The sequence below is a fragment of the Parambassis ranga genome, chromosome 20 (assembly GCF_900634625.1).
Source record: "Parambassis ranga chromosome 20, fParRan2.1, whole genome shotgun sequence".
Classification (NCBI taxonomy): domain Eukaryota; kingdom Metazoa; phylum Chordata; class Actinopteri; family Ambassidae; genus Parambassis; species Parambassis ranga.
Genome location: NC_041040.1, coordinates 8,436,106 through 8,452,812, shown reverse-complemented (window position 1 = coordinate 8,452,812; position 16,707 = coordinate 8,436,106). Strand labels below are relative to the sequence as shown.

The window sequence follows — 16,707 nt, the reverse complement described above, 5'->3', positions numbered from 1 at the left end:
TGTGTGTGTGAGTGTGTGTGTGTGTGTGTGATGCATATTTAAAACATTTGCAATTTGATGATGAAAACAAACCATGGCACATTAGCATGGAGAATTTCCCAGCTCCGCACGCAAACTTAAGAGCAGGGGAGGGCTTCAGTGTAAGTGTGTGTGTGTGTGTGTGTGTGTGTGTGTGTGTGTGTGTGTGTGTTGCTGTGGGTGAAGCCGGCAGCTGTTTAAATTCACTCTAACAGAGCTCTCTGCAACATGCCAATTTAAACGTGTTCCTCAGGGACAAAAACAGAGTCTGACACTTCTCTTCACCATCTCTTTGTCATTTTAGGTCTTTCCCTACTTCCTGCCGTTGAACGTATTTGCTGCAATGTAACTTTAATTCGATCATCTATTGTGCTGCACACATGACTCTTGCTGCAGTAGCCATGATGAGCTCATGCACCTGATATAATGATCTTACTTGATCCCTTCAGTCTCTGTCATGTACCATCTATAAGAGGTCGTGCCTGATGAATAAGTCATTAGATCAACACTGTGTTAGTCCCTGAAAGGTCCCGAGGCATCGGTGCCTGTGGCTCCAGTTCTAATAAGGTCACAACACAAAGGAAACATGTGATCGAAAAAAAAATTGGAGAATTTTGCAGCATTTGGGGGTTGAGGTGGCAACTAAAAACAAAAATACTTAACTTGCAATGGGAAGTAAATGATGAGAGATGCTGAGGTAAATCTGTGCAAAGTAACTGAACTGTCAGTCAAAGTGCAGAAGATGAACCATGTGTCATCTTATGTGTATAAAACTGAAAGACAATGCCAGCTGAAGTGTCGGCCGAAGTGTTGGCTGTTTGTTTTGGATATGAAGATCAACTTGACCCTTCAAGTCAAATTGAGCATACTCTGAGTCAATAACTGGCAGATAGTTACTCATATATGACCTATTAATAATATGGCAAAGTATTAGTATAATTCTTCATAAATAAACAGTTGAATTTCCCACTGCCAGGCTGTGTGGTGGGTTCATTTCATCACAAGTGTTTTAAATCAAAGGCAGTCGTGAACAGTCAAAACATCTCAAGACGAAGCTGCAACATGGCTTTAAAAATAGCACCCATCTCATTAATTATTCAATCAATACATATTTCACTCTCCTTACTTCCTGCTTTTCGGTTGAAACTACAGTTTAAGCCACTCAGAAAGCCTCAGAGAGCTTTTACCATGACCTCCCCCACTGGACCTTTTGGTTGAAAACCTCCAAAACTAAAGCTCCATGTCTGGTGGTTTTAGGCTTTCCCAGGGAATTATAGTTTCAACACATTTATAAATAAGGTAAACACGTGTTATATATACCTGAGTGGTTATGCTGGATTTTTTTTCTTATGAAGTTTAACAGTGTGGTGAGGAACACGAGATGAAATCCTTTGCCCTTCTTATCATTTTTTTTACCACACACACACACACACACACACACACACACACACACACACACACACAAATGTGCACAGCCAAATAAATCCCAGTGAGGATTAGGGCCCCATCGCAGCACTGTTTACTGTAGAAAACTTAAGATATACCGCTCCTTTCTCCCGGCTAACAAATAACGCCTGGGGGGCTGTAGGGCAGAGCCAAGCACAAGTCACGCAACCGCCTCTCTCTCCCTCCCCACACACAGCTTCATCTCCCTGACTGGATGGATACCTGGCTGCCTGGGTAAGACATTTGCCCTCGCAGTGCTCCTCTTTAACAATGTGCCTGGACGCTGTCAAGTCAAGAGACAAGAGGTCCTGCTGCTGTTAACTGACGTTCAACCTCTCTTCTCTGTCTTTCTTTGCGGTGCCCAAGTACAGCATTGCATGAAGTCCGTACCCTCTTTTCCTTCTTGCAGTACCCTCTGCTGCTAGCATCTCTCTCCACCCTAAAAATATTTTGTCAGGCTCACTCATTCGATTATAATTCGGCAGAGAGCAGGAGTTCACTCAGAGTTCAAACTGCTCTGGGTGCGCAGAATGCAGCTAAGGCCTGCCAGCCAATAAAAAAAAAATCACAAACACTTTTTAACACACTCTTTTATCACATTCTCTCATCCTCTGTAATTAGCCCCTACTCACTGCACTGTATGCCTTCTACTGGAGGAGGTTTTGTATTTATCGGTATTTTGAATCTACAAAGCAGTCTGAAAAAAAAGAAGCTCTCCCCCAAAGCTTCTCCAAATAACCCTAACTTTATATGACATGATCTGAGGAACTATTTTTACTCGGGCGAGTTACATGCTGCCGTTTTCCCATATCAAATGCTGATGAAAGGGGACCTCATCTGGCTGACGGTAGTTAGCGTATCGAGCTGTATCGGGTCAGATGCCACCTTTGGTTAGTGATCTTTCCAACCGCATGGAAACATATCGATTTACATTAGGGAACAACAGCAGGGACCGGCCTGGCCACTGTTGCACACTGAAGCATGCTTCAATTAAGATAAATGGAGGTGACAGACAAAACAAACGGTCTAATGTAGAGTGCGCTCGGGCAACCAGCACACAGACAACATGTACATGTTGTAGTTATGCCATGCAAGTAAATCAGTATCAGTAATATCAAAGGCACATGGTTCAGTTGCTTTGCTTTCATCCTTGTTGGTTTTCATACTACTACTTTTTTTTTACTGTGACAGTGTATTCAGACATCAACATGGAGCAACAGACTAGTCTCTTAATGAACTTCACTGTCACCCCACATCTTGACAGAGCAGCCGTGTCACCGAGTTCATTTATCAGCCACTGCAAAAGGCCTCTCCATTCGCTCGGTTTAGCCATCAACAGATCGCATTACTGACACCAGTGAGCTTTTATGCGGGTGGCCATGTTAAATTGGTTGTGCTGTAGCTAATAGGTCCTAGTTGCTCAGTGGAAGAAAAACTGGTTGCCATTTGAGCCAGAGTGACGACTCATGTCATGTCATCAATCAGTTCATTGTGGTCAATCCAAGCAAACAGGATGATGAAGAGGTACAGACTTAAATTAGTTATTTAATATTATTTATCTCAGAGTTTTCTCTTTGGTTCATGTGCATTCCAGCACTGTTGCAAAATGGATTCTGATATTCAGTCATCTCACAGTAAACAGTCACAAAACTTTTTCCTAAACTCAGGAAGCTGTTTCTGTGTCGAAGTATCCACATGCCACAACAAATAACCAAGAATGACTGCTCTGAGGCTTAATGAGTTATCAAATGGGCTTTCAACATGTGGCTTTAGGCAGAGCTAAATCTGTAAGCCATATTGCATGTTTGCATGGAGATCTGAAAAGTCTGTTTGTTTTGTTGTGTGGGAGGAATGGATATAAATTGGCAATGTGAAATTATTTATTCTAATCCAAAAGAGGTGTAGTTGGGGTTAAACATGGCTGGAGTGGTGTGCTTGTGCTTGTGCTTGTAAAAAAGCACAAATGTTTGCAATAAGAAATATTTCTGCCAATATCATTATCTGTAGATTAACTGCAGTTTGCACACCCAGCGAACTTATTGCATGCCATAATATTATAAACTATGTAAAACAACAGCTGGGATGTGTCAGTGTGTTTGTAGCACCCCTGCATCCTGAAAGTGCTTCCATAATATAATTATCAACCTAATCTCCAGGGGCTTTGCTGTGCTTGTTGCTCCCCTCAGTGTCTCTCTGAGCTTCCCTCGCTCAGGCAGAGCACCACACTAAGCGGTAGCTGTGACAGTAATTCCACAAGACAGCTTCCAACAATAGTGTTGGGCCAACAAAGGCTTCTGCTCCCTCTGCATGAGTCCTAGCTGTCTATTCACACTCACTCAAACGCAAATACACACCCTACCCGTCTGTTCGCACACATACACTTGCTCACAAAAACACTTCCTGTGCTACATGGCCACCACTAGCTGTTACACTTAGCGTCTAACGGGGGCCCTCTTGGCACTGATTTGAGTAATTCACTTATGGCCTTTTGTGATCCCAGGGGGCTCGCTTGGCCCCCCAGGCCTGCAGAGTTCAACTCCACTCAAGCGAGTTCAGTGTCTATGGCACGAGAGGCCAGATGGGGACAAAGCCAGTGTCATGCCTTTGATTCAAGCAACTAAGTTAGCTGTGAGGATGCTAAATGCATACGGCGGCTTCTGCGGTCATGGTTCTCGACACATACAAGGGATTAGCATGGCTGGCCTGTCGCACTAGTTAACAGCTATTGTGTGGCTGATTACTGCAGAATGGGCAAAACACATGCAAGGTGTGGGGTGGGGGTGAGAATGAGCAAACATGCAACTAATGTGCAATTTAACATGGGACTATTGGGCGGGTAATAGCTACGCATTAGACACACCAGACGAATAAAACAACCAATTTAAAACAAAATGATGCATGCAACTGGCACCAATGGGATTTTTATTATGTTATTATGTATCTCACAAGCTCAGCTGGGTTATTTCAGTCAGTTGTTGGGCTAGAATGCAGAATTTAGGACGATCTTAGGATGTTTTTATTACTGAATGACCACAGATCACTAGAAACTGTGTTTTTGTTTTGTTGCTTAGATTGTGGTATCAACTTGGGGAGCAGGTCCTCTTCCACAAAGGTTGCCATGTTGTGCCAACAGTAGCCTAGACCACACAAATAACACACAGGACCTAAGAGAGTTCTCACTATTTAAACGACTGCAATGGTAGGTTCTTTTAGAAGTGGGTTACACAGTGACAAATACTCTCTGTGATATGCAAAATACAAAAGTAGCTGTACACAATATTACCAAAAGTACATTTTATGGATTAGTATTGTTGATGTTTCAATGTGCCATCCCTTTGACACTAAAACAGTAAAGAGCTGTGTAGCTTGTGATCCCATGAGAGATCAATAACATTTTAGGTTTACTCTATCACTACCACTATTTGTTGAACAAATAAATGTAGTGGAAAAAAACTGCAGAATGCAAAAACCCAAGTAACTCAAAACAGCTGGATCAAACGTTACTTTTTGGTGGTAATAGTGACAACACATTTACATTGGCCGCCTTTGTATACCGAACACTAAGCTAAGATATTACATTGCATGTGAAGGAAAGAGGAAGAAATAAAAAAACCCTGAACATTGGCATTTAGCCTGATCACGCAGTCTTCATGAAGCACATGAAGATGAGAGGTGAAACCAACAGAGGGGCAGAAAGAAGGGGAAAAGAGAAGGATGAGGAGAGAGGTATATTATTCATTATTAAAGAAAGAAAGGACAGGGCTACTGAAGTAAAAAAAGTTAATAAAGGAGAAGGCAGAACAGTGGTGAGAGGGTGGATCTGTGCTCTCATTTGATGTACACAGACTGGGATACATTATCTCTGTGGATGCTCATAATCAATACACATTACAACACCTAATAAGAGTTTAGTGATCTGTGAATTGTTAAAAAAGGAGCTATGAGAATATGACCTGCAGGCTACAGCTCAGGTTATTCTGTGTCCACTTACAGTAATTCTCTCATTCTACTCTTAGAAAGTGCTGAAACGTAGCAGCTTGGGGTGAAGAACACCAGTGCAGGACTGCCCAGTCTGTTTCTGTCTTAAGGCTTGTTGTGACACATGACATTTAACTGATATGATGGGCTGATGGGTTGACATACTTACTTTCTTTGGGTTTTGATGCCATAGCGTGCTGGAGGACTTGGATTTACAGCAACAACAAAGCCATCTAAGGATCAGCTTTGATTTACAGCTTGTCAAGCTGGTACTAATTAGAGAAAAAGAAGTTTAACTGATTCCCTGTGATTCCCCTCACCTCATCCTTTTAACGCTGTAATTGGGTTAAACAACAGGGGTGAATGAAAAGGTCAAAGGGTTTGACCCTCAGATGGTTTTTGAGTGTTCACTTTAAAACCGTATAGACATATGTAACAAATGAGTTAATGAACCGTGCAGCCCAGTTCTCATTGTAATATGTTCATATGATACTGGTGCCAGAATAGGCTTTTTTATTTTCTGTATTTTGTTTACATAAGTTACTAATTACCACTAAACACACAGAGCAGCACAAGGGATTGAATGTTTTTGGTAGTTTTGTCTTCAACACCTTATGAGTTTCTTGAAGCTAATCCAAGAAAATCTGTGAAGTGTTGGAGGGTAAGTGGAGCTGAGACAGGTGGAGGAACCGTATAGGTAGCTCAGGATCTGTGACAGCACCTACCTGCTACTGAAAGGGACCACATCCTCACATAACTAAGTTCAACCCCATGGAGGTTTAAGAAACTGCATACAATACATACAAATATTTCATCTTTTTTGTGTTTTGAGCATGACAGTACTAATGCAGCCTTGCATGTTACACAGTGCCCTGTGAGAAATAAATAGAAACTCTCTACATTTAACTGTAACTAAATATTTAGACAGTGGATCTTAGTTGTACTGTGATGGACCTCCACATGCACTGGGATCACCTCCAGGCCAATGTGACAATAAATTCACTTTAACTGTGTTGAGAAAAATGAAAGTGCAAAAGGAGCAACGAGCGCAGGACTGCAGTGAGCCAGAGACAGCAAACGAGCTGTCAATATGATCGCATCGTTTAAGGAGGTGATTCACAGGAAATTACAAGAGCAAAGGCATTTCCAAAATGCACAACAACAGAACATTGACCACATCTTGACCTTTGTATTGCCAAACCTTTTCACTTCTTTTACAATCTGTGCAGCCTCCTGACATGTCTTGGCCTATGCCCTACCATCTTGTCTGTCTTTGAGTGCAAAGCATTAGGGAAGGAAAAAGCATAGGGTCACTCAGAGTTTAGTAAATGCAGTCTGTCTATAATGTGACCTAATACACATTTTCACCCCTGAGCACTGACTCCATTCAGAAACAGCTATCACGCTACAGCACTTCCCTCTTTAGGAAATCAAATGGTCTGCGCTGCTCGATTTGATACAGACTTGACATGAAAGGGATTAGCCCAAATAGCGGTATAGAGGCAGCTTACGTCCATGAAATTCTCCTAAATTAGTAGTTGATAGGATAACAATCTAGCCTGATTGTTTTGTCTTGTTCTGTCCTTCCTCTATTGGATGGCGGTAGGTTAGTTACAAAACTGTGTCCTGTCTGCTGGTTGACGTCACAAACTGTGTGTGCCTGGCGTGAGTCTGTGGGCTCTGTGGCCTTTCCTTCCTCTTCTATTATAGCTCAGCCAGCAGTTAAGGGCCAGACACACATATTGAAAGTTGCTCGCACACATTCAGCAATTAGCAGTACAAGTCAATTTTTTTTTTTTTTTAAGAACCGATAGCTGGAACTCAGCGAGAAGGTGATCATCATGTCAGGTTAACGGACTTGGCATTGATCTGAGGTCTCTCTCATCACATTTGTTGTGTGTGTTCCCATACCCTGTCAACACCTTGAGTGGACTGACAGCTTTGAGGGAAGGTGGGGTTTTAATTGAGGGCTTCCACACACACACACACACACACGCTTATAAATACACCTCACTGAGGCACGGATACATTTACACCACAGGCATTTATATTTGGACATGAGATTTGTTTTGCTGGTAACATTAGGGGCGACCATGATATATTGCAAGAAACTGATGATTTTCAGAGCAGATTATTTACTGAAAGCAAATAAGGCCTGCACTGAAGTCATCTGGATGGCTTTCAGGTTGTTGATGTCTCGTGGAGAGCCATGTGTAGGTCACGAGTGAGTACAAATTAAGGATAAAAAGTCAAACTAAAGGATCCGTCTGCACTCTGCTGACTGTGTATGCATTCATAGGATTCTACAGAGTTTATGTGTTAAAAGTATAAAGATATTCTACCAAACTTGCATAATATATCCCTTAAAATCATATGCTTGGCAATATTCTTGGATGTTTCACTAAAAGTTGATTGTCAGGCATGAGCAACAAAGAAGCTATTGTATGTTTTTTGGGGGATTTAATGGCTTCGGGAAGCTGCTCACAGCATCATAAAGTGTACAAGTGTGTTAAAAAATGTTTGAAACTGTGAAGTTGCACAGTTTCTTAAGTAATAGGGATGGGTGTATACATGTGATAGTCCACGTGGTAAAGGCGATAAACGCAGACAGGAAAAGAATGAACCTCAGCTTCTGCTCAATCAACTATTAATATCAGATACAGAACTGCAATAGTGAAGTGAAACAGATAAATACAGACACCAGAATCTGAACACTGCTAATGAACATAGTTAATTCTGCCTGTTAGGGCTTCCGGCATTTAAAATGAGTAAAGTCTAGCAGCGCAAATGACATTTACTGGTAATTTATTGAAGTTTAAAGTTTAAATGGTTTGAATTGTTCTGTTGTGTTATAATAATACCACTGAAAAATACACCCTCTATAGGCTATTCAATAATTTCCATCATGTATAAGTCCAATCAACTTTAAAGGGACCAAGTTTAAAAAGCACAAAAGCATAAGAACTCTGCAAACTGCTGTGTCAGTACTGGTAAGCTGAAAGACATAGAGGCCATGTGATTCCTAAAAGGGATGATGAGGACACAGAGAGATATGGGTAATAAAAAATACAAATGGATGATAGCCAATGCTGCTGTGTGGTGGGGAATCTGATCGCCGTGGCACATAGGTCAGGGCCTTAGATGGTGACAGATGCTGTCAAAATACACTTCTGCTGCACCTCATCAAATAAGCACAGTCAAAATAGCCACCATGGCAAGTGCACAGAAATACACACACTTAACGGACAAACACAACTTTCACAGACATAAAACATTCTGCTGTAGCTGTCAGGGTTTGACATCCAGGAAATATCAATGTAATGCCACGTAACAAGAAAAACCTGCACCGCGCAAGCAATTGGTCTCTCTTCACAGAGTCAAAATGGTAGTCCTGTGCCTTACTTTAAAAGTTATGCAGTGTTATGCAGGCCAAAAAGAAATCATGTTTTGTTTCATCAGATACACAGAAAGAAGGAACGTGGCTGCAAACAGACAATTAACCACAAGTTGCACTCCTACTTGCAAAGATGTGACCACATTACAAGCAAACAAATACCACAGAAGCAACACAATAATGTGTGACATGTTTAGAGATACATGCCATGTCAGCGCCAACATCAACTGATATCAAGCCATTAGAAACATTTATATGAAGGGAGGATGTGCATTGGGGAAGATTATGGGATCTTATTTTAGGGTTGCTTTAAAACTCCCATCTGATTCTTATCACAAGCCCTGCTGCCTTCTGCTCTTGTTAGATCAACTTTGAACTCATATCTGCTCAAAGGAAACAGAGAATGGGTGGAAAAAAAGGAGGAACGAAAAACAAAATGAAAGCATGTCTCCTTTATCCAGCTGTCTTATTTTTATTTTTACAAGAAATCGGGAATGTAATGTCACCGAAAAACAAGACAGCCCCCTATAAGCGCCTCATAGCAACATTTAATTTAAAAAAAACAAATGCCTTTAATCCCCTTTACAACAAAGCATTTCAAATAATGAGATAAAAAGCGGTGAAACAAAATCACACTGAATAGACTCTTAAAAACACATATGCACCGGAGGAGAAATACAGACAATCGGGGCAGAAAGACAAATGAGGAAGGATAGTTAATCCTAAGGGTAAATATTTAACAAGCTCAGCAATTACAGTGAGGGCAGAGACCTAACATGGAAGGGAAGGGAATTACAGCCTGCTGACTGTCAACACACACACACACACACACATACTCATGGACCCACCTGATTGGACATCTGCCTAAAAAATGCTGAAAAAAACAAGATATCCTGACCTAAAATAAAATTTAAATGAAAAAGCATGGGACAAAGAGTGCCACACAGCCTGCAGGCTACAAACTGATGACTTTACTTATGATTATTTTGTTGAGTAGATGTTTGCCCCTCTGGAATTGTTCCCCATTTGCACTGGAAACTTCAGCAGAGACATACTTTATGTAGACATGTCTGTGTGTGCCGCTATTGTGTACAGCTATTATATCTTAACGGCAGGACAACAAAGAATTGTTGAGGAGGAGTATGAGGACTTATACGACAGCAGTTCACAAAACTCTTTTAACACATAGTGTTAACTGAGAATCAATCAAAAAATCATACATTTGGAAAAGCTATACAAACATTTTTTAAAGCAAATGTTTTGTTCTTTCACAAAATGAATTGTTTAAAATACAATTTACATTTTTTTAATGTGAATCTGAAAAGTTCAGCCAGCAATCTGAACGGCATTTTCTTAAGTCCTCATTCAAAGTGCGCTTCTTCCAGGATGCTCATGAAATCCTATAACAATAATTTTTGCCTTCCTGGCTTCTTGGTTTGGTACCCGATGTCAGTTCAGGTCACTGTGCCCGTCTAAATTTCTGGTGAATACAGGTATACAAAGATCAAAGGGAAACTTGTCTTTTTATTTACACACACGCAGCCTAAGGGTATATTTGCATAAAGTGCATAGGTACACACTGTTCGATGTGCCCCACCCTTAAGTAGTCACGCAACACAGAGACAATCTCAGGGAGCTTCCTAAAACACCTGCTTATAATGATTTTACCAGTCGTCTTCTTTTTTCTTTTTTTTCCCACAAATTGCTCATGAGATTCTTCTTTTATCTCAGATTATATGTGTGTTTTATAAAGAGTGATAATAGAGCCAAATCTCACCTAATCACAACTTACTAAAAAGGAAACCTGTCAGCCAAGGCTCAGTAACAACTTCATACAGTCCCCCCTGGTGGAAAAAAAGGATAACTGCATCTGCAAGTCTTGAGTCCTCCTCTTAGAAATGTTGTGTTTGTTTTGCAGACAAATGAAACTTAAAAGCTGCAGATTTCATGGTTTTGTTGCGTGTTTTAACTCAGTGACTCACTGTCAAAAAAAAAAATTACAGACAATTATGACTGTTCTGAACCACAGGACGGATGTGGACATGTACTTGTTGCTCATCTGTCAAAAAAAGCTCTGGCCACACTCCCTGTTTAAGGATCAGTGCTATAAGTGGGAGCTGACCAAATTGAGGGAGGGCAGAGATTGCAGATGTATACAGAAGCAAATCCTTCATGTTCCACTTTAATTAATCTCATTAGCGAAGCATCAAAAGACAGATAAGCTGGTCACCACTACCACTGATAACAAGGCACCCAGCAGAGGTAGAGAAAACACACAGAGGCTGTGGAGACTTGAGAATAAAACCCTAAAACATGTCCATATAAATTCAATATTTTGAATGCATAAGTGCAACTCTGTGCTGCAAGACATGTGCCAGGAAGTCTCTGGTAGCTATTAGCACTGCTAGGCAACACACAGGCAGGAGCAACACTCACTTTCAACAGCTTCTACACACCTTTCAACAGTTTTTGCAGCGTCCTACACATTACTGAACCTTCCCCAATTTTCCAATCATTCCCTCTGCAGCTCACTTTAAGCACTGACAATCCTTAGCATCACTCCTCATTGAAGCAGCGATTGCCGCCTTGATCTCTGCGTGAGCTTCATCCAAGAAAGGCACCTTTAACAAGTCCGATTAGCACCTGTACTCCAGCTTTGCGTGACGGGTAAGCTAAATGAGCATTCAGGGGAAAATACCTGTGAGTGTATGTGGGTGTTAAAGTTGCATGACTGTAGCTAACAGGACACCAGTTGTTGGGTGACATGCCAAAGCAAGGCTGCAGATGATGGAGATTAAAGGTACTTTAAGGATCAGAGGAAAAGGTGAAAGAGGAGAGATGCTTGCAGAAAAGGAGATGGCTGCTAAACACTCAGCTTGTAAGAATCCTAAAAAATCTCCCAATAAGAATTTCCTTCTAGCCCCCGGGACTGTAAGAGAGGTAGTGAACCTCACAGGACCTCTGCTGCTTCTTCTCTATGATTGCCCTCCTGTTCCCCTCTATCCTCCTTATGCTTTATCACATGAGTGTTCCCTCGCAATAAAAAGTGCCCCATTGTTTATAGAGCTGTCACATCCAGCTGTGCCAGTGTAGTCTCTGTTTTGATAAGGCAGCTGCCAAGGCCACCGGCAACAAAATACGTTCGGAAGCAGCACATGAATATTTGAAATGGATTGCGGAGCAACACGAGGAGATGAAGGGAGGCATTCAGTGGACAGCAGGAGGGTGGAAAAACAAGAGCAGGCCTCGGTATACCTTTTAATTACATGTGACCAGAAGACACAGGGGGATGGTTTGAGGAGGATGAACTGACTCTGTGTTATTTTTATCTACACACCAGTTCAAATAATGCTCATTAGCTGAATAAAACTGAAACTGGAAGTGTTTTCCAAAAGACAATATGAACATAAGAGTTCTGCCAGGCACCGACTGGTTTTACATAACCCAGTTTTACAACACAGCTGTAAAACAGTGACCTCTACACCTAAACATCAGACCTGCGTTTCTGCCTCTTTCACATTCACACACACAAACACAAACAGTACTGACCTCCTTTACCTTGGAAGAAACTTTTGACGCGGAGGTAGGAAACTGCAAGACGCAGCACTGACAGCTTGTCAAGCTTAGAGATGACATCCGGCGGAAAAGGCAGCAGGCTGGCCAGCCGGTCCAGTTCAGCATTCAGCCTGTCCCGGTGCCGCTTGGATGGGTTGGTTTTCTCGTTGGAAGAGGACGGCTTCCTGGAGACGAGAAGGACACGTTAGAGATCAATACAGAAGCGTGTGTGTGTGTGTGTGTGTGTGTGTGTGTCAGGACAGACGTGAGAACTCTTAAAAGCATGTCTTTTTTTTTACATATTGAACAACACTGAGCACAACCTCAACAAGCAGTAAGTGTGAAAGTGAAAACAGCACATCAAAAAGGATTCACTTGTTTGACTTGTTAGGTTTAATATTAATTAAATATGTTATAAGTATTCAATGAAATACATTTTCTACATTCTAAACTGTGGCTAAAAGATCATGCTTGATCTACTGTATCCTCACATGACTGAAAAACACTTTCTGAATGGTGAGTTTATTGTTTCACAACATAATGTAGTTCAAGATTATGTTTTTGTCTGAGTAGCTGGTTTATGTATAGCAACCACCGCAGCAGACACATGACCAAATAAACCACACAGTGTGCGTCTGTATTTCCTTTTGACTCAGCTGTCCCTATTAACACCATACACCTCACTGATTTACTCCAAAAGCATAAACGTCTCTATTCTTGTCTGCTTATATTCAATCCCCTGTTCAATTTTCCTCAGTGGCTCCAGATATTACAAGTTTCGCACAGACGGCGGTGCGACCTTTTCAAGTATGAGCGGAGAACATAAAATGTTCCTTAGGCACAAAGTTAGTATGGTGCGCCACAGACGTACCACAGACGAAACCTTACATGATACGTGTTTACAACAGCTGAGGGTTCACTCACTCACTGCTTTGAAATAAAAAGTTGCACTTTGAATTATTGAAAGTTTAAAAAAAATCAACAAACTATGAAAAACTAAATGTCTCAAAACAATCATTTAGATATTTACAAAAATGAATGGTTTCATTGTAATTAAAAGTCTTAAAGAAGTTTAACCAGGACGAATAAATAATTGTATTTCTTTTAGTGTTTTCGATTTGATATGTCAAAGATTTCCTGCAGGGGAGGCAGGGCACAGCATTATAAATACCACAACAGGCCTTGTTAAATTACCACTTCCCTTTTTTAAAAATCACACCAGCTCACAAGATTATCCAAAAAAAAGTATCCTCTCATCAAAAGGCAGCTAAAACAGCATCAAACTAATGAGACAGCAGAAGTGTGTGTGCAGACAAAGTTAGTTTTGCTGCTAATATTAGGATCAACATGGCAAACCCATCTGAAGAGATTTCTTTAAGGTAGATGAAGCATAATAAGTTTAATGTAATTATTAGTACACTGATAAAATTATGTTATCACTGCACTGTTTTCCAGTGCTACATGTGTATTGAAACCAGCAGTCACCACCATCTGGAGCTTATGCTGTTATTTTGACACCTTCATGCCGCTTAATAACTTCCTGTGATTCAATGTATGCATAATGTTTATACTAAACATTAAAGGAGAAGTTTCTATGGCATATCACACCCGCTGAGGAAACCAAACCAAAAACTGTGCAGCAAGTTAAAATACAGATTAAAAATTAAAAGGGGGTGCAGAATATTAAAGAGCTCCTTAACTGTTTCTGGATGGGCTTCCTCCTCTTTCTGCCCGCATACAGACAGTCTCCCGGAGGGATCATGGTCTTGCGCTCCGTGGAGGTAACAGGTGCGCTGCGGATGAGACACAGTCAACGTTACAACTTTTAACACCAGAGAAACATACAACACACGTGTTCAGACTCGTTGTTGCACATTATGTCACTAAAATGTCATTTCATGTTTTTTAGGGGAAAATACATGCAATGTAACAGCATCCCTGATGTATAAATACAACAATTAAATGACAATGCTATCAAAATTAAGACAAATAATAAAACTGCACAGGAAATGCCCCCCAAAAATAAAAGCTTAATTAATAATTGTGTTGCAGGGTAAAAGGCACAAAAACACAAACCTAGAGTATCTGCAGTTTTCAGTTAATTCCAGTATAGTGTCGGTTGAGTCACATTCACTTTAAAAAGAGATGCGTCTCCTGGGGTGCACCGACTCGAAACGATAAATCCAAGGCAAATGAAATAACTCGGAGAGGTCCTGAGTGAGCTCCGAGCTGATGTTTTCATCAGCTTTGCACTGCTCGGGGCAGATGTTGGCTGATGCTTTATACCCAATTGAGTCGCCTTCACTTCCTCGCGTTTCAGGTGGCGGATTCCTCTGAATGACATGTCGAGCTCTTCGCACGCAACTCTCTGCCACACAAACACGGCGCTAGCGCACACACACTCACTGACGTACACACGCACACATACACGCGAGGTTGATGATGCCTTCACGTTACGTCTGTATACGGGATTAATGTGATTGTTTTGTTTGTTTGTTTTTTAACTTGGGGCCCACCTGATAATATAATTCTGTTTTTTTGAGATATTTATGATCAAATTATATTGTTATTATTGTGGGAGCTGCTATCTATTTTAAACACTAGTTTCTATTAACGAGTTACGTCTCTTTAAGCATTTTTGTTTAAATCTGTGGATTAGCTTAAAGGCTAAGGGATTTTAAAAACTACCAACGACATACATGACATATTTTATGCTATCGTCCAACAAAATAATTAAATAAAGTGGACTTTCTAAAAAAGAATTAGTCCTCGTTGAAACGGTTTTCAGTTTGTGGATTTAAGAGGAGTACCTGAAGGCAGCAGTAGCCCAACCCGACCCGAGCGAGCGAACACACACAGAAACACACAGAAACAAAAACACAGACGCAGACACACACACAGAAACAAAAACACACACACACACACACACACACAGACACACACCCTTGTGAGCAGCGTGAGGGGAGGGATCACACGCGAAGGGCAGCGGAGGCACCAACGTACACATTCAAAGCGAGGCTGTCGACGGTCGACGGCACTCACGGAGCGTGTTTTCTTGTGCCACCGCGACTCGCTTAAGGAGAAACAGAAAGATTGACAGCGTAGCTTTTTGTTTTCGACCGCCATTGTTCGTTGGAGTGGACTGCGCTTCTAGTTACTGGCTAATTTAGCGGATATAGCTTCGAGAAACAGACGCTTTCTCTGGGACCGGTGGGAGCTGCGTCAAGTGACGTACAGACGCCAGGAAGTGAGATGATTACGCCTTCAAAACAAAAGCATTGACGTATATGTGGATTTTGCTATACAGTTTTAAATAGGTTAATCTCTACAGTTTTGTAATAAACGCCACTCCACCGTAAGTTATGAAGGTTGTAACTATCGTATGATTTTAAAGTTATATCTGTATGTTGAATATCATGTTGTTTTTAAACCGGAAGTTCTATGTTACTGTGGTGGACTTTACGGGACTGTGCTGCGATGCTACTTCTCCATTAATTATTCGACACATGTTTTAAGTATTCCTCAATACTTTAATTCACAAAATACAAGTAGCCTGTATGGATTCATTCGGGACTTGATTTTGGAGTAAGTTATCTAAATTATTGCATAGTTAATATACATAAGAAGAAGAGAATTATTTTCTTTTGTCATGTTTAGTCATAAGAAAACAACTGAACTACACGTTACAAGAACTATCCGTTAATTATTGGTGCGTGACAAAGGTTAGAGTCTTTGTTTTATGTAACGGTCCTAATCACATTGTTTTGCTTTAGAGCGCTCTAAAATTGCTTCAAAATAAAAGCTTGTCAAATCCCAAGCCTTAAAAATGTCCTTTTACAATGTAAACAAAAATGCATTGACCTTTCAGTGTTCACTTTGTATCGTTTAGTTTTACCCAATAAAATATATACTACTTAATGATGCTGTCTCTTGTCTTCTCAATGACACAGTGGTTGTATGTAGCTGCCATGTTAGTCTACTCTACTGCACCCTAGTGCGCAAACTCATGCACTACAAACACACACACACACACACATAGTAGCTGATTGTATATTTATGTGTAGTAAATCATGCAAGTCACATTACGCTCAGATATGCTTAGCTTGTTTAAATAAACATGACACAGTACACAAGAGAATCCCCTGAGTGGTGACATGTCACACATCCTATAAACTACAGGAGTATCAGAAACATGGTTGTTTCCAGGCAGCCTTCTTTTGTTTACCAACTCCAACTGAGGAATCCCATTTCAATAGACAATAGAAGGATTAAAGAAAAACATATTAATCAGAGTTGGGCCACATGAACACGATGTG

At 40.9% G+C, this 16,707-nt stretch overlaps 1 protein-coding gene across 2 annotated transcripts in view; it reads right to left on the bottom strand.

Moving 5' to 3' along the window:
• ahrra (aryl-hydrocarbon receptor repressor a) overlaps positions 1 to 14,758 on the bottom strand; it is a 54,536-nt gene extending 39,778 nt beyond the window's left edge. Inside the window, exons 1-3 of one of the 2 annotated variants that reach the window (XM_028433490.1) lie at positions 14,468 to 14,758; positions 14,092 to 14,184; positions 12,386 to 12,576 (exon numbers count right to left, since the gene is read on the bottom strand). In XM_028433490.1, the coding sequence (XP_028289291.1) occupies positions 12,386 to 12,576; positions 14,092 to 14,153 (253 nt within the window). In that variant the 5' untranslated portion in view covers positions 14,154 to 14,184; positions 14,468 to 14,758. The remainder of the gene's footprint in view (positions 1 to 12,385; positions 12,577 to 14,091; positions 14,185 to 14,467) is intronic. The other variant, XM_028433491.1, reaches the window with a different exon arrangement.
• Between the last annotated feature and the right edge of the window lie 1,949 nt (positions 14,759 to 16,707).